Below are 25140 nucleotides of genomic sequence, written 5' to 3'. Positions count from 1 at the left end.
GTTAACACTTGTGGTAGAAAGTGTGAACCCTCCAAAACCCACCAAAAAACCTACTGTACCCACATACAGTAACATAGTAAGTCACAGCAGATGAAGACCTGAATGGTCCATCCCTCCTGCCCAGCTGTCTCACTCATTATCAATTCATGATTAAATCAACAATGAATATGATGCAAAATACTTGGTCATGGTCTTTCCTTGGCATTTCTGGGACATAAACCATAGAAGCCCACCCGGCCCTGTCCTTACATTCAACTACTGGAGTTGCTATTGAAGCCCACTCCAGTTTATCCATCTTGTCATTTGCAGGACACAGACTGTAAAAGTCTGCCTAGCAATGTTTTAGGGTTCCAGCCCTGAAGTAGCTGTCAAAACCTTTTCCAGTCCATCCTAAATTGGATTGCCATATATGAGACAGACCGTACAAGTCTGCCTGGCACCGGCCCTAGTTCATCACAGCCGATGCAGGTCTTCACTGGGGATACCGGTGCCAGAAATGGTATTCGAAGCTGACGAGTCGGAGGAACTTAATGAATTCTCTGTAAACCTGGAGGATGTAATGGGGCAGTTCTACAAACTGAAGAGTAGCAAAGCTCCTGGACTGGATGGTATTCATCCCAGAGTACTGATAGAACTGAAAAATGAACTTGCGGAGCTATTGTTAGTAATATGGAATTTATCCTTAAAATCGAGCATGGTACCAGAAGATTGGAGTAAACCCGTAAAATTAATAGAGGAGATGAGATCAATATTGTGCACGGATTCCCTATTCTGGAGTTTTGGTGACGTAAATGGGGAAATACACTACAGACACCATATAATATGGCTTAAAATAACATGATTGCTTATGTGGTTGAGGCTTAGATCCACTCCCCCCATATTTTTTTGTTATTATATAATACACTTTATATCTAATATAATGCACATTCACTCACAACACAATCTTACCTAAACCCCAAAATATCTGCTTTGTATCAAGTTTATAGAGTATTGGAGAGCATTTAGGAATACTTAACAATAAATTTGATCTTGGAAAGATTTTGATACCATTATGGTTCCATGTGTAACCAACAGTCTTTCTTGTTGTTTCCTATATTTTCACCAATGTATTACAAACCATGTATTGCAGCAGTTTCTTATGTTGAGTGTACATTATGCAGCTTCATCTGGAACTCCTGCATCTTTTTTTCATAGGGCAAACAAGGGTGAACTTAATTTTGTCTTTAGATTATATACTATCTTAAAGGCCCCTTTACACCTCCTGCATAGGCAACTAGTGATTAAAACATTCAAATCATTAAATTTAATTTTGGAAAAACATACATTAAGCACTAGTATGTCTTGTGCTTTATTAAGGCATTAGCATGAATTGTATTCTCATCCAGTTCTTTTCTTAAACACTCAAACAGCACAGCCACTTATAAATGTCCATAAAAATGACATAAATCTTTTATGTCTAGATTTCTTTGGAACGTGTACATTTTAAATGTCTATATCATACACCAGTGTAGCATCAGGTATTTTAGAGATTTGTTTCATTGCAGGTTTGGCAAATGGTTTTGGAGAAGGAAATCGGGAATTAGATGTTCCTCCAGCAAGAAAAGTGGAACATCGTCGTCGGTGTGCATCAGAGTCGAGTATATCCTCAAGCAGCAGCCTACTATGTCATTCAAGGTAAAATGAAAAAAATTTAATTGAGAAAAAAAAACATTGCAGTCCGCTGTATTAAGGAAGTCTTTTTACTAAAGGTTAGCTCGAGTTATCTGCAGCAGGTCCCATTTTATTCCTATGGGCCCTGCTGCAGATAACTCGAGCTAATCTTTAGTAAGAGACCCTCTTAAGTTAATTCTACTTCAATTAAGTAATACCTTAGCATATTTGTCTGAACTAAGTTGATTTAGAGAGTTTTTATGAGCTGCATTGCCCTGTGTCTAGAGCCAGACTTTCATACAGCAAGTTATAATTATAATGTTCTATTACGTATTGTGTAGTCATTGCAAGTAGTATACCATGCCATACTTACTAAATGTTACTTGAATATTGTTACTGCTGTAATTGCCTATTGCTCATGTTTGATCTATTCTTACTGTATACTGCCTTGAGTGAATTCCTTCAAAAAGGAGGTAAATAAATCCTAATAAATAAGTTAGGCTTGGTTCATTACCCATAGAAATAAAAATGTGTCTGCATGCAACTATTCAGAAACATTATTTTGTTTAAAAATGTATTTAAATTATGGTGAAGTATGGCTAGCAGCAAGAGAGAGGCTCTTTTTTCTGTTGTCTTTGGCTACAACATACATTGATTTTCTAAATAATATAATTATATTTTTCATTTATTTTCCTATATATACTTCCAAGCTAGCGATTCCTGTGCAGTAAATGAGAGGAAGCTCATTCAATTCCTATGGTCTTTCTCTCATTTGACATGTGGGAATCGCTAACTTGGCTCTGTAAAAAGCCCTGAATTTAATTCCAACATTTCTAGTCCTCACGTGGTCTTCAAAGTTCAAGGTGGATTATAAATTATATAAATCAGTCAACATAATTAAAAAGTTAAAAAAAGTAATCGCATGTTAAGTAATAATAATAAGGTGCTCATTTTCAAAGCACATAGCATATGTAACTTTGTAAGTCTGTGCTTTGAAAATGAGCCTCTTAATATCATAAAATAACATATACAATTAAAAATACTAAAGGCCCTGTTTACTAAGCCGCGTTAGCATTTTTAACGCACGTTAACCACATACGCGCGTTAACTGTGTACACGCCTACTTCTTTATTGGATATTTGTTTCTAGTTTGTTCATCTAGAATGGGAATATGTAAGTGTTTAGGTTTTTTGCATTCAAGTTGCATTTTATAACATTGTACAATTGCAGTTTCTGCTTGCCAAAGTGTGGTAAAGGAAAACCAGCACTTATACGACGACACACCATAGAAGATAGAAGTGAATTGATATCTTGTATTGAGACTGGAAACTATGCAAAAGCAGCAAGGATTGCAGCTGGTAAGTAGAGTTATATTTGGAATTAAAACTACAATGGGTACATTTTCATTTTAATATGGTAATTTTGTCTAATTATTGCTGCTTCTTTTTTTTTTTTGTGGGACAGATTTTTGAAAAGGAATATTCCTTGTAGTCAGCAATGCTCGTTATTCCTTTTCTGCAAATATTGGGTATATCAGGATATATTGAATTAGCAGACTTGAAGTTTGTGAACAATAGTGCCATTCCTTGGGCTCTAATCTGTTAACATTCATGCATCTTGTGTACACTTCCATCAATTCTTTCATGTTTTATAATGGGCTGGAAGTAGCAGCAGGTGGGAAACGCAATGGGCTGGAAGCAGCATGTAATCTAAGCTGGCATATACATGATGGACTGGAGAAAATAAGTAAATTCCATCTCAGTAAGGTGAAGGGATTGCCATACATCAAGGAGGCCCAATTGCTGAGACACAGAATTGACTTCTTTGTGCCCATGATCCATGCCTGGGATCTTAGACGGTTTAGAATCCACTACAGAATCCACAGTGACATAGTAACATAGTAGATGATGGCAGATAAAGACCTGTATGGTTCATCCAGTCTACCCGAAGAGATAAACTCATTACATAAGGTATGAGGTGATATAAGGTGATACAACATATTTATTTATTTATTTATTTATTTATAGTACATTTCTACCCCACATTTTCCCACGCATGCAGGCACAATGTGGCTAATATAGGATAAGTAAAAATGACAATACAATAAGAGAAATGGTAAGAGACAAAAATTAGGCGGGGAAGGGGGCATAACAGTTTCAGGGGTATGTAAGTGGGGCTATTGATCTGTAAGAGTGTAAGGGGAGTAGACCATTCCAAATAGGTGGGTTTTCAGCAGCCTCTTGAACAGTTGGTGATCCATTTGCAGTTTTAAGTATTTCAGCAGGACATTCCAATTCTTGGCACAGGAGTATTGGAAAGACGAAGTGAAGATCTTCTTGCATTTGACGCCTCTGCAATTTGGGAAGTGCAGGTTGAGATACGACCTCAAGGTGGCTACTGCATTTCTGGGTGGGAGGTCGATAAGGTGACGCATATATTCCGGAGCTTGTCCGTAAATGATTTTCTCCGAGGACAAGCAGGCTGTTTGTTCTCACTGATGGGTGACGTCCACGGCAGCCCCTCCAATCGGAATCTTCACTAGCAAAGTCCTTTGCTAGCCCTCGCGCGCCTGTGCGCACCGCGCATGCGCGGCCGTCTTCCCGCCCGAAACCGGCTCGAGCCGGCCAGTCTTCTTTCGTCCGCACTCGGTACGGTTGTGTTTTCGCCGTGTCGAGCCCCGGAAAGTCGACCTCGCGCGTCCTTTTTCTCTTCGACGTGTTTTTTTTTTTTTTTTCTTCGGAAAATCTTTAAAAATTTGTTCGGGAAGTGCTCCGGAAGCCCCCTCGGGTTTCTCTTTGCCCCTTCCCGTATTTTCAGACTTTGCCCCGGTAAGTTTTCTTTCGTCATCGGGGTAGGCCTCTTTTCGGCCTCGGTCGAGATTTTTCTCCCTCAAAGTTTTGGTGCTCACTTTCGTCATTTCGGATTTTGATTTCGCCGGCGTGATTTTTCCGCCCATGACATCAAAGCCTTCCAGCGGCTTCAAGAAGTGCACCCAGTGCGCCCGGGTAATCTCGCTCACTGACAGGCACGCGTCGTGTCTTCAGTGTCTGGGGGCCGAGCACCGCCCTCAGGCCTGTAGTCTGTGTTCCCTTTTGCAAAGGCAGACTCAGGTAGCGAGATTGGCCCAGTGGAACGTTTTGTTCTCGGGCTCTTCGTCGGCATCGGCACCGGGGGTATCGTGTGCATCGGCGTCTTCAGCGTCCAGAGCTTCATCCTCGGCCGCCAGTGCATCGAGGCATCAGACCTCTGCATCGGCGCCGAGACATCGGATAGCTGCATCGACGTCGATGGTACCGGGACCTCGTCTGCTGATGTCGTCGGACGGTGGTGCATCGTCTGGAGTGCAGGTGAGGGCTGTCCATTCCCCTGCTGGTGGCGGTGAGCCTTCGGGTGGGTCTCCCCCTACCCTGAGGGCTCCTGCGGTACAGCCCCCCCGAGACCGACCTCCTTCGGCCTCGGCCCCGAGGAAGCGACGGCTGGATTCTACGTCCTCCTCGTCGGTACCGGGAAGCTCCGGTGACATGCTTCGTTCCAAGAAGTCGAAGAAGCATCGTCACCGGTCCCCTTCCCGTGTCGGTACCGAGAGTTCTGGGTCGCCGAGGGAGTCGGCACCCAGCAGGCATCGGCACCGAGAGGACCGCTCACCCTCTGTTCAGGAGGTGTCGATGCGCTCCACTCTGGACAGCCCGGAACAGCCTCCACGCCCGGAACAGGTTCTGACGTCGACGCCTGCATCGACTTCCATGCCTTTCTCTGCAGCCGCTCTGAACGAGAGCCTCCGGGCCGTTCTCCCAGAGATTCTGGGAGAGCTGTTGCGCCCTACCCCTCCGGTACCGGTGGTGCTTGCGCCACTGGTACCGTCGAGCGTGGCGCCGGCAGGTCCATCGCCCGAGGTGAGGTCTCCGGCGTCGGTGCCGCGTGCGGTGCCGGCTGCCGTCGCCTTCCAGGAAGGCTCCCCGACTACGTCGGCGGAGGGAGCTTCGCCGATGCGGGCGAGGGAGTCTACCTCTCGACGCCCCCATCGTGGACGTGGCTCCACAGAGTCGAGTCGGGCACGGTTGCAGACACAGGTCCGTGAACTTGTGTCTGACACCGAGGGTGAGGCCTCGTGGGAAGAGGAAGAAGACCCCAGATATTTCTCTGACGAGGAGTCTGAGGGTCTTCCTTCCGATCCCACTCCCTCTCCTGAAAGACAGCTTTCCCCTCCTGAGAGTCTGTCTTTCGCTTCCTTTGTCCGGAAGATGTCTACGGCCATCCCCTTCCCGGTGGTTGTGGAGGACGAGCCCAGGGCTGAAATGTTTGAGCTCCTGGACTATCCTTCTCCACCTAAGGAAGCGTCCACTGTTCCCCTGCACCATGTCCTCAAAAAGACATTGCTGGCGAACTGGACCAAGCCTTTAACTAATCCCCACATCCCCAAGAAGATCGAGTCCCAGTACCGGATCCATGGGGACCCAGATCTGATGCGCACCCAGTTGCCTCATGATTCTGGAGTTGTGGATCTGGCCCTAAAGAAGGCTAAGAGTTCTAGGGAGCATGCTTCGGCGTCCCCGGACAAGGACTCTAGAACCTTAGACTCCTTTGGGAGGAAGGCCTACCATTCTTCTATGCTCGTGGCCAAAATTCAGTCTTACCAGCTCTACACGAGCATACACATGCGGAACAATGTGCGGCAGTTGGCGGGCTTGGTTGATGCTCTCCCCCCTGAGCAAGCCAAGCCTTTTCAGGAGGTGGTCAGGCAGCTGAAGGCGTGCAGAAAATTCCTGGCCAGAGGGGTGTATGACACCTTTGATGTTGCGTCCAGGGCCGCTGCTCAAGGTGTGGTGATACGCAGGCTCTCATGGCTGCGTGCCTCCGACCTGGAGAATAGAATCCAGCAGCGGATTGCGGACTCGCCTTGCCGTGCGGATAATATTTTTGGAGAGAAAGTCGAACAGGTGGTAGAGCAGCTCCACCAGCGGGACACCGCATTCGACAAGTTCTCCCGCCGGCAGCTTTCAGCTTCTACCTCTACAGGTAGACGATTTTTTGGGGGAAGGAAGACTGTTCCCTACTCTTCTGGCAAGCGTAGGTACAATCCTCCTTCTCGACAGCCTGCGGCCCAGGCTATGCCCCAGCGCGCTCGCTCTCGTCAGCAGCGTGCGACTCAGCAAGGCCCCTCTGCTCCCCAGCAAAAGCAAGGGGCGAGCTTTTGACTGGCTCCAGCAGAGCATAGCCGCCATCCAAGTGTCAGTGCCGGGCGACCTGCCAGTCGGAGGGAGGTTGAAAGCTTTTCACCAAAGGTGGCCTCTCATAACCTCTGATCAGTGGGTTCTCCAAATAGTCCGGCAAGGATACACCCTCAATTTGGCCTCAAAACCTCCAAATTGTCCACCGGGAGCTCAGTCTTACAGCTTCCAGCACAAGCAGGTACTTGCAGAGGAACTCTTCGCCCTTCTCAGCGCCAATGCGGTCGAGCCCGTGCCATCCGGGCAAGAAGGGCTGGGATTCTATTCCAGGTACTTCCTTGTGGAAAAGAAAACAGGGGGGATGCGTCCCATCCTAGACCTAAGGGCCCCGAACAAATATCTGGTCAAAGAAAAGTTCAGGATGCTTTCCCTGGGCACCCTACTTCCCATGATTCAGGAAAACGATTGGCTATGCTCTCTGGACTTGAAGGATGCCTACACACACATCCCGATACTGCCAGCTCACAGACAGTATCTGCGATTTCAGCTGGGCACACGTCACTTCCAGTACTGTGTGCTACCCTTTGGGCTCGCCTCTGCGCCCAGGGTGTTCACAAAGTGCTTGGCTGTAGTAGCAGCAGCATTTCGCAGACTGGGGGTGCACGTGTTCCCATATCTCGACGATTGGCTGGTGAAGAACACCTCCGAGGCAGGAGCCCTGCAGTCCATGCAGATGACTATTCGCCTCCTGGAGCTACTGGGGTTTGTGATAAATTACCCAAAGTCCCATCTTCTCCCGGCGCAGAGACTCGAATTCAAAGGAGCTCTGCTGGATTCTCGGACGGCTCGCGCCTATCTCCCAGAGGCGAGGGCCAACAACTTGTTGTCCCTCGTCTCGCGGGTGCGAGCGTCCCAGCAGATCACAGCTCGGCAGATGTTGAGATTGCTGGGCCACATGGCCTCCACAGTTCATGTGACTCCCATGGCCCACCTTCACATGAGATCTGCTCAATGGACCCTAGCTTCCCAGTGGTTTCAGGCTGCTGGGGATCTAGAAGACGTGATCCACCTGTCCACGAGTTTTCTCGAATCCCTGTATTGGTGGACGATTTGCTCCAATTTGACTCTGGGACGTCCTTTCCAAATTCCTCAGCCACAAAAAGTGCTGACCACGGATGCGTCTCTCCTTGGATGGGGAGCTCATGTCGATGGGCTTCACACCCAAAGAACCTGGTCCCTCCAGGAACGCGATCTACAGATCAATCTCCTGGAGTTGCGAGCGATCTGGAACGCTCTGAAGGCTTTCAGAGATCGGCTGTCCCACCAAATTATCCAAATTCAGACAGACAACCAGGTTGCCATGTACTACGTCAACAAGCAGGGGGGCACCGGATCTCGCCCCCTGTGTCAGGAAGCCGTCAGCATGTGGCTCTGGGCTCGCCGTCACGGCATGGTGCTCCAAGCCACATATCTGGCAGGCGTAAACAACAGTCTGGCCGACAGGTTGAGCAGGATTATGCAACCTCACGAGTGGTCGCTCAATTCCCGAGTGGTGCGCCAGATCTTCCAAGCGTGGGGCACCCCCTTGGTGGATCTCTTCGCATCTCGAGCAAACCACAAAGTCCCTCAGTTCTGTTCCAGGCTTCAGGCCCACGGCAGACTGGCATCGGATGCCTTCCTCCTGCATTGGGGGGAGGGCCTGCTGTATGCTTATCCTCCCATACCTCTGGTGGGGAAGACTTTGTTGAAACTCAAGCAAGATCGAGGCACCATGATTCTGATTGCTCCTTTTTGGCCGCGTCAGATCTGGTTCCCTCTTCTTCTGGAGTTGTCCTCCGAAGAACCCTGGAGATTGGAGTGTTTTCCGACCCTCATCACACAGGACGAAGGGGCGCTTCTGCATCCCAACCTCCGGTCCCTGGCTCTCACGGTCTGGATGTTGAGAGCGTAGACTTTGCCTCTTTGGGTCTGTCAGAGGGTGTCTCCCGCATCTTGCTTGCTTCCAGGAAAGATTCCACTAAGAGGAGTTACTTCTTTCTATGGAGGAGGTTTGCCGTCTGGTGTGACAGCAAGGCCCTAGATCCTCGCTCTTGTCCTACACAGACCCTGCTTGAATACCTTCTGCACTTGTCTGAGTCTGGGCTCAAGACCAACTCTGTAAGGGTTCACCTTAGTGCAATCAGTGCATACCATTACCGTGTGGAAGGTAAGCCGATCTCAGGACAGCCTTTAGTTGTTCGCTTCATGAGAGGTTTGCTTTTGTCAAAGCCCCCTGTCAAGCCTCCTACAGTATCATGGGATCTCAATGTCGTTCTCACCCAGCTGATGAAACCTCCTTTTGAGCCACTGAATTCCTGCCATCTGAAGTTCTTGACCTGGAAGGTCATTTTCTTGGTGGCAGTTACTTCAGCTCGTAGAGTCAGTGAGCTTCAGGCCCTGGTAGCCCAGGCCCCTTACACCAAATTTCATCATAACAGAGTAGTCCTCCGCACTCACCCTAAGTTCTTGCCAAAGGTCGTGTCGGAGTTCCATCTGAACCAGTCAATTGTCTTGCCAACATTCTTTCCCCGTCCTCATTCCTGCCCTGCTGAACATCAGCTGCACACTTTGGACTGCAAGAGAGCATTGGCCTTCTACCTGGAGCGGACACAGCCCAACAGACAGTCCGCCGAATTGTTTGTTTCTTTTGATCCCAATAGGAGGGGAGTGGCTGTGGGGAAACGCACCATATCCAATTGGCTAGCAGATTGCATTTCCTTCACTTACGCCCAGGCTGGGCTGACTCTTGAGGGTCATGTCACGGCTCATAATGTTAGAGCCATGGCAGCGTCGGTAGCCCACTTGAAGTCAGCCTCTATTGAAGAAATTTGCAAAGCTGCGACGTGGTCATCTGTCCACGCATTCACATCTCATTACTGCCTGCAGCAGGATACCCGACGCGACAGTCGGTTCGGGCAGTCAATTCTTCAGAACCTGTTTGGGCTTTAGGATCCAACTCCACCCCCCGAGGGCCCTGTTTGTTCTGTTCCAGGCTGCACTCTCAGTTAGTTGGTAAATTTTTTAGGTCAATCTCAGTTATGTCCTCGCCGTTGCGAGGCCCAATTGACCATGGTTGTTGTTTTGAGTGAGCCTGGGGGCTAGGGATACCCCATCAGTGAGAACAAGCAGCCTGCTTGTCCTCGGAGAAAGCGAATGCTACATACCTGTAGAAGGTATTCTCCGAGGACAGCAGGCTGATTGTTCTCACAAACCCGCCCGCCTCCCCTTTGGAGTTGTGTCTTCCCTTGTCTTTGTCTTGCTACATATGAGACTGGCCGGCTCGAGCCGGTTTCGGGCGGGAAGACGGCCGCGCATGCGCGGTGCGCGCGGGCGTGCGAGGGCTAGCAAAGGACTTTGCTAGTGAAGGTTCCGATTGGAGGGGCTGCCGTGGACGTCACCCATCAGTGAGAACAATCAGCCTGCTGTCCTCGGAGAATACCTTCTACAGGTATGTAGCATTCGCTTTATGAGTTAGTGAGCAAATTTTGAAAGAGATACAGTGGGGGAAATAAGTATTTGATCCCTTGCTGATTTTGTAAGTTTGCCCACTGACAAAGACATGAGCAGCCCATAATTGAAGGGTAGGTTATTGGTAACAGTGAGAGATAGCACATCACAAATTAAATCCGGAAAATCACATTGTGGAAAGTATATGAATTTATTTGCATTCTGCAGAGGGAAATAAGTATTTGATCCCCCACCAACCAGTAAGAGATCTGGCCCCTACAGACCAGGTAGATGCTCCAAATCAACTCGTTACCTGCATGACAGACAGCTGTCGGCAATGGTCACCTGTATGAAAGACACCTGTCCACAGACTCAGTGAATCAGTCAGACTCTAACCTCTACAAAATGGCCAAGAGCAAGGAGCTGTCTAAGGATGTCAGGGACAAGATCATACACCTGCACAAGGCTGGAATGGGCTACAAAACCATCAGTAAGACGCTGGGCGAGAAGGAGACAACTGTTGGTGCCATAGTAAGAAAATGGAAGAAGTACAAAATGACTGTCAATCGACAAAGATCTGGGGCTCCACGCAAAATCTCACCTCGTGGGGTATCCTTGATCATGAGGAAGGTTAGAAATCAGCCTACAACTACAAGGGGGGAACTTGTCAATGATCTCAAGGCAGCTGGGACCACTGTCACCACGAAAACCATTGGTAACACATTACGACATAACGGATTGCAATCCTGCAGTGCCCGCAAGGTCCCCCTGCTCCGGAAGGCACATGTGACGGCCCGTCTGAAGTTTGCCAGTGAACACCTGGATGATGCCGAGAGTGATTGGGAGAAGGTGCTGTGGTCAGATGAGACAAAAATTGAGCTCTTTGGCATGAACTCAACTCGCCGTGTTTGGAGGAAGAGAAATGCTGCCTATGACCCAAAGAACACCGTCCCCACTGTCAAGCATGGAGGTGGAAATGTTATGTTTTGGGGGTGTTTCTCTGCTAAGGGCACAGGACTACTTCACCGCATCAATGGGAGAATGGATGGGGCCATGTACCGTACAATTCTGAGTGACAACCTCCTTCCCTCCGCCAGGGCCTTAAAAATGGGTCGTGGCTGGGTCTTCCAGCACGACAATGACCCAAAACATACAGCCAAGGCAACAAAGGAGTGGCTCAGGAAGAAGCACATTAGGGTCATGGAGTGGCCTAGCCAGTCACCAGACCTTAATCCCATTGAAAACTTATGGAGGGAGCTGAAGCTGCGCGTTGCCAAGCGACAGCCCAGAACTCTTAATGATTTAGAGATGATCTGCAAAGAGGAGTGGACCAAAATTCCTCCTGACATGTGTGCAAACCTCATCATCAACTACAGAAGACGTCTGACCGCTGTGCTTGCCAACAAGGGTTTTGCCACCAAGTATTAGGTCTTGTTTGCCAGAGGGATTAAATACTTATTTCCCTCTGCAGAATGCAAATAAATTCATATACTTTCCACAATGTGATTTTCCGGATTTAATTTGTGATGTGCTATCTCTCACTGTTACCAATAACCTACCCTTCAATTATGGGCTGCTCATGTCTTTGTCAGTGGGCAAACTTACAAAATCAGCAAGGGATCAAATACTTATTTCCCCCACTGTACGTTCCCTCACGGGCAACCAGTGGAGAAGGAAACGCAGAGGTTGAGCATGCTGAAAACGTGATTTGCCTAGGATTAGTCTCGCCGCTGTGTTTTGTGCAGTCTATGCTATTTTTAGTGATATTAAAGTCCCCTCCCAAAACCCCTGATAATCCTGATATTAGCAGTATTGCTGCCACCAATTGGGAGAAAAATTTATGATCATAAATGTTGGGGGCATATATAATACAGAACAAAACTTCTGGCCCATTAGCGCTCCCAGGCATTAACAGTCCTCCCTTGTGTATCTTTAATCAATTTGTGTAACTTCAAATCTAATCTCTTTTTGAATAAAATGGGCGCTGCCCCATTAAAGGCAGACGAGAGTGCCTCCCCCACCCAGCATTTTTGTAATTTCCAGTGCTCCAGCTCCAATAAGTAAGTCTCTCCTGCAGGAGCACAACATTGACCCCACACTGTCTCAAGTGGGAGAGGATCTTGGTTCTCTTAATAGGGGAATGAATTCCATTCGCATTCCAAGATATAAGTTTCAGGTCACCCATAGTCTATTGGAGGGAGCTGCCACCACACAAAAATTAGAGCAAGTACATGAGGGCAGAGGGCCCCAGCCACACCTTCCCCCTCTTGTTCAAACAGCCCATGCACATTATACACTGGCGTCCACGCTCTGTGTGCCATCTTCTCTGACAAGAGTCCCCCCATACCCCCCCCCCCCACACACACATATACAAGCACATGAAATCCACATGAACCAATCCCCTCACATCCCCTCCCACAGTACACCCCCCCCCCCCCCCCACACACACACACATAAAACAATGTATACAGAATAAACCATTTTACGAACAGAACACATTAGAATGCCCAGAGCATATGCAGACAAAAGTCCCAGTGGCCCCATACATACTCCACCGTGGGGCTGAACTTGAAGGGTAACTATAGGTGAGTCCAAGCAACATCCCCCAACCGCAAATGTAGTAGAGATCAAGATAAAAGGAAGTATAGTCTACCAACCCCAAGAAAGAAAAGCCAACTGATGCTGGGGTGTACACTGTCAGTGATGGTAATCCGAAGACGGTGAAGCACCAGGACCCTTCACCCAGGGCTAGTCTCACTCGCCCGGAGAATACAGGTCAACATGTTGCCAGAAAGTATGGGCACAATACTGCCGTTCTCTCCCTAGTCTATCGCCATGCACCGGTGTAACTATGGCAATAGAAAAACATTAAGGTGCAGGGGATCAGGTGCACCACATCATCTCTCAGCGATTGCATAAAAGTTTTCGTCTGCACTGTATCACACGCCTTCACTGACCTGTTATAAAAGATCTTAACCCAGGCAGGATATTGAATGGAGAAGCGGATCCCTCTGTTGACTAGCTGCAAACAGTAGGTTGCCACTGCGTAACACCGAGTTGTGCTGAAAAATCTTCAAAAATTAGCACTTTTTGGCCTCAGAGCTCCAGCTGACGCACCGTTTAGTAGGCCCGCAGAATTGATATCTTGTCCATATAGTTTAGGAAGCAGGCAATGACCACTCTAGAGTGCTCCTCCTCTCTTGCAGCTTCAGGCCTAACCTGTGTGCCTGCTTCACCAGAAAATGTGTGCAGCACTCAGGCAGCCCCAGCTTGTCTTGGTCTCAAAGAGAGACAGCAAATCCTTATCAGCTTCAGGGAGGCCTACTAAGCACAAATTATTTCTCCCAATGGTTTTCTTGCTTGTCAAGGCACTCCTCCAGTTTCACATTCTTCTGTTGTATTGGCATTAGCTGGCCCTGCAGGTGTGTAAACTCCAACTCCTGTGTGGTAAGTCGCTGTTTGACCTCCGTAATTTTGCCAGCTTGGGCACCCAGGGTTTCTTTCGTCTCTTGCATGGTAGACTGTAATTGGGACATTTTGTCCTCCACGATAGCTTTCACTCATTGTGTGAGATGTCAGGCCACTTCCTCCGATATAATGAGGACCAGCTCTTCCCTGTCCACCATCATCTTGGGTTCTGCAACTCGGGGTTTGTTGGCCAGACCTTTCTTCGATCTGCTTGTCATAGCCACTAAAAGAAACCATTGCACAATAGCCAGGGATCCCCACTAGCTTCGCCTAGCAGCAGCAGCAATATCCAGGATCAAAAAGACATCCTCCCCCCCTGTAATGCCAGTTAAATGACAAAATAGCGGGAGGGGAGAGGGAGCAGGGAGCTCCCAAGGAACAGGTCACGCTCATGTTTCGGTCATCACGTGACCGCAATAATGATTTTAAGAGTTTTGTATAAGTATTTAATTATTAGATGATCATTATTTTTGTCTTAAGAATCATCATGATACTAAACCTGTTAGTTTCAATGATTGATCTTCATTGGATGTTTGATATGGGTAGATTACTCTCCTGTATACAGAGAGCATCTGTTAAAAAGAAACAACTTAGTTGAATGTCTTAGTGAGAGTTACCTTAGTCAAAAGGGGGGGGGGGGGGTTCTGTTTGATTTTATGTGTGGATAAAAATCAGTGATTTATGAAATAAATCTATTTAAAATTTGTTTTCTTGGTGAAAGTGAGATGATTTGTAACAACCTGTATTTAGTACAGAATATGCAAATGATCTATTAGAATTGTAAGTTAAAAATTAAAAAAAAAACCTAATCAGCTGAATCTGTAAGTGCCTTACCAAAGCCTGAGGCAACATAATAAAACTACATTTTCAAGGCTATTTTTTTAAAAGTAGGCAACAATACAGTGGGGGAAATAAGTATTTGATCCCTTGCTGATTTTGTAAGTTTGCCCACTGACAAAGACATGAGCAGCCCATAATTGAAGGGTAGGTTATTGGTAACAGTGAGAGATAGCACATCACAAATTAAATCCGGAAAATCACATTGTGGAAAGTATATGAATTTATTTGCATTCTGCAGAGGGAAATAAGTATTTAATCCCTCTGGCAAACAAGACCTAATACTTGGTGGCAAAACCCTTGTTGGCAAGCACAGCGGTCAGACGTCTTCTGTAGTTGATGATGAGGTTTGCACACATGTCAGGAGGAATTTTGGTCCACTCCTCTTTGCAGATCATCTCTAAATCATTAAGAGTTCTGGGCTGTCGCTTGGCAACTCGCAGCTTCAGCTCCCTCCATAAGTTTTCAATGGGATTAAGGTCTGGTGACTGGCTAGGCCACTCCATGACCCTAATGTGCTTCTTCCTGAGCCACTCCTTTGTTGCCTTGGCTGTATGTTTTGGGTCATTGTCGTGCTGGAAGACCCAGCCACGACCCATTTTTAAGGCCCTGGCGGAGGGAAGGAGGTTGTCACTCAGAATTGTACGGTACATGGCCCCATCCATTCTCCCATTGATGCGGTGAAGTAGTCTTGTGCCCTTAGCAGAGAAACACCCCCAAAACATAACATTTCCACCTCCATGCTTGACAGTGGGGACGGTGTTCTTTGGGTCATAGGCAGCATTTCTCTTCCTCCAAACACGGCGAGTTGAGTTCATGCCAAAGAGCTCAATTTTTGTCTCATCTGACCACAGCACCTTCTCCCAATCACTCTCGGCATCATCCAGGTGTTCACTGGCAAACTTCAGACGGGCCGTCACATGTGCCTTCCGGAGCAGGGGGACCTTGCAGGCACTGCAGGATTGCAATCCGTTATGTCGTAATGTGTTACCAATGGTTTTCGTGGTGACAGTGGTCCCAGCTGCCTTGAGATCATTGACAAGTTCCCCCCTTGTAGTTGTAGGCTGATTTCTAACCTTCCTCATGATCAAGGATACCCCACGAGGTGAGATTTTGCGTGGAGCCCCAGATCTTTGTCGATTGACAGTCATTTTGTACTTCTTCCATTTTCTTACTATGGCACCAACAGTTGTCTCCTTCTCGCCCAGCGTCTTACTGATGGTTTTGTAGCCCATTCCAGCCTTGTGCAGGTGTATGATCTTGTCCCTGACATCCTTAGACAGCTCCTTGCTCTTGGCCATTTTGTAGAGGTTAGAGTCTGACTGATTCACTGAGTCTGTGGACAGGTGTCTTTCATACAGGTGACCATTGCCGACAGCTGTCTGTCATGCAGGTAACGAGTTGATTTGGAGCATCTACCTGGTCTGTAGGGGCCAGATCTCTTACTGGTTGGTGGGGGATCAAATACTTATTTCCCTCTGCAGAATGCAAATAAATTCATATACTTTCCACAATGTGATTTTCCGGATTTAATTTGTGATGTGCTATCTCTCACTGTTACCAATAACCTACCCTTCAATTATGGGCTGCTCATGTCTTTGTCAGTGGGCAAACTTACAAAATCAGCAAGGGATCAAATACTTATTTCCCCCACTGTATATATCAAGTGTTATGCTCAATTCAATCTTATCCAAAATTGCTACTGCATATAATAGGCAAATAGTCATTGAAGACATTGGGCATTACTCTGTTCTCACTCAAGATGATGGTATCAGGATCTGATCTTGATTAAATATTTAGCCTGTCTTATTGATCTCTTACTTCTGTGATACTTTTCTCTGATAGTAAACAACCAATTAGTGCTTACCCCTTCCACTCCACTCATTTTATAGACCTGTCTCATATCTTTCCTCAGCCATTTCTTCAAGTTGGAGAGTGGTTTTCATTTTAATCACCTTTCTCTGTACCTTTTCTAATTCCACTATATCTTTTATTTATTTTATTTATTTATTTATTTATTTATTGCATTTGTACCCCACATTATCCCACCCTTTTGCAGGCTCAATGTGGCTTACAGAGTGTTGTTATGATGCAGTCATTACATGATCTTAGATACAGTCGATAATAAGCTAAGGTAGGTAATTTAGATGCAGGTGCTAGGTAGGTGTTGTGAGAGGTGTTTTAGATGCATCTGAGTAGTTTGGGGAATAGTTAGTGAGGATGTCCTTAGTAGGCTTTGTTGAAGAGATGTGTCTTCAAAGATTTGCGAAAGCTGGTTAGGTTGTCCATTTTTTTCAGGGCCATGGGTAGTGCGTTCCAGATCTGTGTGCTTTTGTACTCAAAAGTAGTAGCGTATGACTGTTTGTATTTAATTCCTTTGCAGCTGGGGAAGTTCAGATTGAGGAATTGCGGGCCGATCTTTTGGCGTTTCTAGGTGGTAGGTCCCACTAGGTTTAACATATAAAGAGGGGCGTCTGCGTGGATGATTTTGTGGACAGTTGTACAGATCTTGAACTCAATTCGTTCCTTGAGTGGTAGCCAGTGTAGTTTCTCTCATAGCGGTTTTGCTCTTTCGAATTTAGTTTTGCCAAAGATGAGTCTGGCTGCGGTGTTTTGGGCTGTTCTTTACAGCCTGCATACAAAGTGTTACAGTAGTCCAGATGACTTATTACTAATGATTGTACTAGGGTACGGAAGATGTTTCTTGGGAAAAAAGATTTTATTCTCTTGAGTTTCCACATCAAGTAGAACATTTTTTTCGTTGTATTCTTCGCATGGGTATCGAGTGTGAAGTATCGATACCCATGCGAAGAATACAACGAAAAAAATGCGTGAAGTATCGATCAATGGTGACTCCAAGAATTTTCAGATTTTCTGAGATAGGGAGTGTGCAGTACGGTGTGGTTATGGTAGGGTAGTTGTTTGTGTTGTATTGGGAGGTGAGAACTAGACATTGAGTTTTTTTATGTGGCTATAGTTAGGGTTCCCCATGTGCATCACTTTAACTTGTGCACATTAAGTTTTCATCTGCCATCTGGATCCCAGTCTCACAAGGTCCTTCCGCAATGTCTCTCATTCCACTTGCAATTTAACAACTTTGAAAAATTTAGTTTGTGCAGATTTGATCACCTCACGTTTTCCCATTTATAGATCATTTATAAACTAGGGCAGCATTTTGTTTAAAATGTTTAGCTGTGATTTAAAAAAATTTGAATTGCAACTAATCGCACAAAGGCATTTTATGTATTTATTTATTTCCAGTTGCAGTTCCTTGGGACTCTGGGCAAGTCACTTAACCCTTCATTACCTGAGATGGAAAATAATACCTGTATATAATACATAAACCACTTTGTAACCACAGAAAGGTGGTATATCAAATCCCATTCCCCCTCCCTTCCTTAAAGGACTGATAATCTCCCTCCCCCTCACCTCCTGATCCAGAATCTCTCCCTTTTCCTTCCCTCCCTCTCTCCTTCCCACAGGTCCGTTATCTCTCTTTCTTTCATAGGGTTCGTTAACTCTTTCTCTCTCCCCCCCTTCCTTCCTTCCTCCTCCTCTCCACCCCCGTGAGCAGTACCAAGCTCTTCTCGTGGCTGCTGGAGCTCATTACCTCGGCCATAGCTTCTGTTGTTGGCCCTTCCAGTTCTGCTTGCCGGGTGTACAGCTTACTTTCCTCCTCTCACCTGGTGTTCAGCATATGCCCCCCTCTCCCCCCCCCCCCCCTTTGCTGTTCTACCTTAAAAGTGGTCTTCTGTTGGTCTCCGGAAGTGGCAGCGTTGCACATATGCTGCCTGTGGCCTGCTCCTGAAGCTTTCCCTTTGACCAGTCCCGCCTCCTCTGACATTTCCTGTTTCTGTATAGGTGGGATGGGTCAGAGGAAAAACTTTGAACCAGGTTGCAGGCAGTGTATATGCAGTGCTGCTGCTGGTTCCTGTCAACAGAAGACTGGCTTAGGTGGGTGAGTGATGTTTAATCACGGACGGGGGAAAGATGTCTGATTGTGCCGAGGAGACGAGACACTGCGGCAAGATTAAATTTTTTTAATCGCGATTATTGATTAATGCATTGATCTCAGAGTTAACTGTGATTAAAATGCAGCCCTATTATAAACATGGTAACATGTTTTCTGCATCAAGTAATATATACTATATAGAGGAGGATGGCGCTTCAATGGAGGAGCAGTTTTCAGGATCATAACCCTTCATCAGTGACCTTATGTTAAAACTACTTGAAGGAAACTTGAAAAGAGCCGAGAAATGTAAGACTTTTGAAGCTAAAATGATTAGATACTTAGGATCTGACAAGAAAGGACTTAATAAAGATCTGTACTTTAATGCTTTGAACCATAACTTTCTACAGCCTACCCCTCTCCTCTCCCTTTCTCTCTTCAGGTTATCATTGATTCACTTATTTTCTAGCAATTTCATGATACTGATATGTTAGATGAACTATTTGATTTTGTTCTCTCTTGATCTGAATGGCTTGTCAAAATTAATACACTATCATTTTTTCTTTTAATTTATAATCTTTTGGGTCAATATTCAAAGCAATTTAACCGGCCAGAAAGGGCTCCTGGCTGGTTAAATCACCTGTTTGGGGCTAACCGCTAATTTTCAGAGACACTTAACCAGTTAGTACCGCTGAAAATAACCAGTTAGCACTGAACTGAAAACCAGCTGTTTTGGGGGTGTTCCAGGGGTGGAGTCAGCACTTAGCCAGTTATTCAGCACTTAATTGGCCTGGTTAATCACATAAATAGGACCACATAAAAGTCAGCCCTACCTTTATGCGGTAAACCATAGCCAGTTCAGTGCTGAATATCGTACTTAACCATCTATGTGTTAACCAGCTCTGGAAACCCTGAAATTCAGTGCTGGTGCCCAGCCATGGCGTTGCATTGAATTTCTGGGTTTAACATCGGTAGGAGTCAGCAAAACACTGATTGCCGCCGGTTGAATATTGGACCCTTTCCAGTCTACTAGACTAATGGTATAGCACACTAATTTAACCAAGAACATTATGAGGTTAGAAAATACAAGGAATAACTCTTGATGGATAATTATAATCTTACTATGTGCTTTGAGTTTTGTTCCATAGACAGTTGTTTAAAACATAATTTGTGATCTGATTTACATTCTAGAAGTTGGACAGAGCAATATGTGGATTTCAACCAACGTTTCAACCTCTGTTTTTGAACCTTTGAAAGTAGTTTGGGCCAAATGTAGTGGATATCCTTCATATCCTGCACTGGTGAGTACTGAGCAGAAAACCTTTGTTAGAAAATATAGCTACTGCTAGAAGAGCTGGAGTTAATGGCATCACAGTCAACTGTTTAAAACTATTGTATTGAAACTGAAATTAAACAAAACAAAACACTTTTTTCCTTAAATGAATACTTAAATTCTCATATGACAATGTTGCACTAATTTAAGAATTGTTATATCTGCCTGCAAATAAGATCACATGAAAGAGGTAAAAAAAATTCGAAAATCATAAACACAACCTAATAGTTTTCAGTGCTAACAAAAATGAGAATCACTAGAACAGTCATAAAGAGTGATATTTTAAACAAGGTATCCATTGCAATAATACCAGTTATTTTCCACCCAGTCCTTGGAGCGCATCCCAGTGAATGTGTTTTTCAGAATATCTACAGTGAGTATGCCTGAGAAGGATTTTCATGTACTGTGTCCCTTGTATGCAAATATCTTTCATGCTTATTATACAAGTCCTCAAAATCCAGCTGGGTGGGTCTTAAGGACCAAGTTGAGAACTACTGGTAGGAAGAAGAAATCTAAATTAGACTATTCTCATGTGACTGCAGTGGAATGTGTTTTCATAAAGTCATGCCATGAGACTGAACTCGATCTAGTGGAACAACACATTGCTTATGCCTAGCTTGATTCACAGCTGTTGATGTTTATATCAGATATTGATCAGCCAAGAAAGGTTTATGATTCAATTGCTATAGATCTCATCTGATTCTAGACCTATATTCTCCATGTGACAGTTAGAGACTTCTGAGGCAGGCCCTGTCGCTGAAACACAGTACGTGTCAAGTCAGATTGAAGAACTGATAATAAAAGATCTCTGGCCATTTTCGTCAACTCCGCTGCTGTTTGTTGCTTTTTCACAAAGACCGCCAATTCATCTAAATCATAAAAATTCAAGGTATTTATGAACTATTTTACACTTACTCAGAAAACATAGTGAGAAACGAGCATCAAGTTCCAACATTTCAAATCATAAATTCAAAAGCTTGTGGGGGATGCTGGTGACCTCCTGAAGAACGTGGACACCTAATTTCACTGCTCTTGAACCCTCATCTCAAAATCTGTGACTGCAAGCATTTCAGCACGTCTACTAACTCAGGTTTGCCTTCTCAACCCTACACTGCCATGTCAACTAAAAGCTCTAAATTGGATGCTGGATATAACCCACTACCTGTCTCTAAGCGACACAAGCAAACTCCGCTTTCTCCTGGGAAATCAATGGAGGATACTTGCAGCAAAGTATCACTGCATTTCATAATGGCTGAAATTCTCTCCATAAAAAGGATCTTATAGGACAATCACAACACTTTCTCTGAAATGAGGGCAGAGCTCTCAGAACTCACCTCTCGGAGTTAGATCCCATGTGGAAGTTCTGGAAAATAAATGTGGTGTCAATACCGCAGCCATGTCTCTCTAGCAGTGCAAGGCCAAAGAAGCGGATCTGCTGTGGAAAGAAATTGAAGATATTAACCACAGATCTCGGAGAAACAACTTGAGGATTCTCGGAATCAGAAAGGGGGCTGAGGAAAGCAACCTAACCAATTTTCTGGATTTCATTTACCTAAACTTCTCTATCACCTTCTCTAAGCCTTTGGAAATAGAGTATATCAAGTCCCTTCCACACAGTCTGACAATCAGCAGTTCCCCAGACTGATAGTTCTCAAACTCTTGCAATATTCTCAGGCCCTCACTATCCTTCAAAAAGCTAAACTGAAAGCTTGAAAATTCAGATTTTTCTGGACTTGAATAAAACCATGACCGCCTTTAATGCTTTGGCGTGCAGTTTGGCCTATATTATCCTGCCACGATGAGAGTTGCTGTCCATAATCGACTCTTCCTTCAATGAGCCTGAAGCCCTGCAGTCCTTCCTCGGTCTCTCTAAAAAAATAAATCCAGTATATAAATGAAGTACCATATATACATGCATTCTGATCTACTGTTGTATGTAGTCTTATCTCTTATGTTATTATCAGATAAATGTTTACTTTATGTTAATATATTCCACTGATCTTTCCTAACACTTACATGGGAATAATTATTCTCTTTTTTGACACAATATAGCCTTTTGGCACTGTGACCCTTGGATGCAAATATCTTTCATGTATATTATGCAAGTCCTCAAAACCCAGCTGGCTGGGTGTGTCCTGAGGACTAAATTGAGAACCACTGGTAGAAAGAAGATGGACAAAGATTGCTGCCATGCTACCTCCTCCTCCTCCTACTTTTAAGTGGCTTACAGTCCAATACAGGATTAGCTGTTATGTTAAAGTCACACCCACCACTATTCTCTATTCTGTATTCTAGATAATCTGCAAGATGGACTGCCACTATAGAGAAAAATTTATGATAGTATATATTAGGAGCATATACAGTGCAATCCGTTTAAGTGTAAGGGTCTGGGACCAAAGAAATGCATGCAGTTAACCAGAGCGTGCACTTAACCGTTGTGACCCAAAGAAGCTTGACATCTGATAAACATATGTACAGTACTGTTTATTATTATATGTACAGTATACAGTCTCAGTTAACTGACATTAGGCTTTACTTGAAGTAATCAGTTATAGTCCTCTGTATACTCTTGGGTCTGTGAGTTCCATAGACTATATCTGCCAGACGGTAAAAACTGTCATAGCACTGACATCCAGTGGCCTCCAGATAGGCCCGCATGGTGTTCAGACTCTCCAGTGCTCTTGCAAAAGTGACAGGAGGAGGTTGGTGAATTTCATCAGCATGTGCCTCGCTGCTCATTTCTTCATCTGTTCCATTATCAGCCGTTGTTGCCTGCGTGTAGGCGCATATCTCAACATCAGTGCTGTCTTCAGCTGTTTGTAGATCGTAATCAACAGCTACTTAGTGATGGAACTCCTCTTCAGTAACACCGGCTGGTATGTCAATAACCTCTTCATCTGACAAGTTTGCAACAGCTGCATCCCCCTCCACATCCTTAACAAAGCTTGCCCACTTGTAGCAGTTCGCAATGGTTGCCTGTGTAACATGATTCCAGGCTTCTTTCTGCATATGTAGGGAATCCAAAAGTGATAGATTATGAGCCAGTTCAACAGCACATTTATCCTTACAATCTGGTCATCCATAACGCTCATCAGACGACGTAGCACAAGAGCCCGATAATGTTGTTTGAAATTGGCTATTATGCCCTGATCCATAGGTTGGATCAGAGAGGTAGTGTTTGGTGGCAGGAAGACCACCTTGATGTTAGACAGCCTGACATCATCCCTGTGTGCAGCACAATTATCACAAAGCAGCAAAATCTGACGCTTTTGTGCCCGCATTCTAGTGTCTGGCTACTTTAGCCACTGTTTCCAAATTTCCCCAGCCATCCATGAATTTGCATTAGCCTCATATGACACAGGAAGTCGCTTAACTTTCTTGAAGCAATGGGGCTGTTTGCTCTTTCCAATGACGAGGGATTCCAACTTCTCACTCCCATCCATATTGCAGCAAAGGAGGATTGTCAGTCGGTCCTTCGATGTTTTACATCCAGTAGTTTCGGCATGTTTGAATGCAAGTGTTCCATCAGGAATCGCTCGCCAGTAGAGACCATTTTCGTCAGCATTGAAAATGTCACAAGGTGCAAACTCGTTCAAGATGGTAGGAAGAACTGAAACAACCCAATTTTCAGCACCAAAGTCATCAGCATCTTGTTTCTCACCATGCTGTTCCTCTCCTTCCATCTTTCCAACCATCCAACAGTGGCTTTGAATTCAGTTAGTCCAAGACTTTCAGCTAGCTGGTTAGCTTTCTCCATAAGCAGTGGACCACTAACAGGAAACTGCTCCTGACTTGAGAAAACCACCGAAGAAGAGCATCTTTTACTTCCTCAGCTTTTCCCACCCGTTTTCGTTGTGGATTTGTATTGTTTTGCCAGTCTTCCAGAAGCTGGTCTTTCTGCTTCAAGACACGTGAAATTTGACTGGGATTGACACCATATTCTTTAGCAATAGATGCTTGACTTTGTTTTCTAATTTTTTAAGAACTTTTATTCGTTCAGCCAGTGTTAAAGTCTTACAGTTCCGCCGTGATGACGACGATGACCCTGGTGCACGCTCTAACAGCATTCTTTCACTTATTCTGCCTGTGGCAGATAAAGAGGCAGTAAATTTGAAATCTCGTTGATTGTCACGTGCCAATCGGCTTCCATATTCCATGCGTGTGTATGCGGAGTCTTTCCTGCAGAGGAACGGTCTTGAACCATGCATATAAGCGAATCTTGCACTTATCAGTGGTGCGCTAAACCGAAGTCTGTCCCCATAGAAATTGATGGTGCCAAAAACGGGACAGAAGTACGGCATGCAGGTTAAACAGAGCATGCGCTTATCCAACCTGCACTTAAATGGAGTGCACTGTATACTACACAACAGAAGTTTCAAACCCCACAACTCCCCCAGGGTTATAATAAATCTACCCTCTCTATCCGGTATTTGCTTATGGAAGTAGAAGGGTATTGTTTATGTATTAAAATAGCTACTCCCCTTTGCTGGCTGCTAAAGGCTGAGGATTAAACCTCCCCAACCCAGTTCCTCCGCAACTTGGCATGCTTAATGCTGGAAAGGTGGTTTCACCAAAAACTATCATGGCCATTCATGAGAAGGCCAGTGAGAATGTGGGAACCCCACTCTGAACTATCTGTAAACAAGGCTGACTCAAATGTTCCATGTCTAGAAGGCTTCCAGATTTGATAAATAACAGCTACTGCACTAGTTTTATTGTGGTCCAGTCAAGGATGCATTTCTCAGTGCTCTTGGGAACAGATCATTACATAGCAATCTTATACTATATCTACTATAATAAAACTCACCCTCAACATTCTGAAGACAACGTTCTGAAGTCACTCAGTCACTCACTGAAGGGTTCATGGATTCATGGTGGTGAAGCCATAACACTGACCATGTCTCTCTGCCCCGCCCTCACATGACGGACCAATCAGAAAAAACACCCTCAACATTCTGAAACACAAAGGACCATTACAACACCGTTCCCAGGCAACACTAGGCAACGTAAGACGGACCAATCAGAGGAAACTACGTGACAATAAGGGAGGAGCATTCCCCAGCAGAACGGCTCATTATCTGTGCAGCACGGAGAGCAAAGAACCACCGCTGGAACGAGAGAAGAATATTCCTGCTGTGGGTATGTGCAAAAATAGACCGGGGAGGGGGGGGGGGGAAATTTTAAAATGCCTAATGCCAGTACTGAAGAGTGCCAGAGGGCCTATAGCACAGACTATATTTGGGATCGCT

At 45.3% G+C, this 25140-nt stretch overlaps 1 protein-coding gene across 1 annotated transcript in view; it reads left to right on the top strand.

Annotated features, from left to right (window-relative positions):
* BRD1 (bromodomain containing 1) overlaps nucleotides 1-25140 on the top strand; it is a 306498-nt gene that overhangs the window by 269348 nt on the left and 12010 nt on the right. Inside the window, 3 exon segments of the mRNA XM_030215730.1 lie at nucleotides 1545-1674; nucleotides 2881-3008; nucleotides 19750-19859. Coding sequence (XP_030071590.1) covers nucleotides 1545-1674; nucleotides 2881-3008; nucleotides 19750-19859 — 368 coding nt within the window.

Source organism: Microcaecilia unicolor, chromosome 10, assembly GCF_901765095.1.
Source record: "Microcaecilia unicolor chromosome 10, aMicUni1.1, whole genome shotgun sequence".
In the NCBI taxonomy this organism is placed as follows: Eukaryota; Metazoa; Chordata; class Amphibia; order Gymnophiona; family Siphonopidae; genus Microcaecilia; species Microcaecilia unicolor.
The sequence above is the reverse complement of the archived record's forward strand: the minus strand, read 5'-3'. Positions and strand labels throughout refer to the sequence as shown.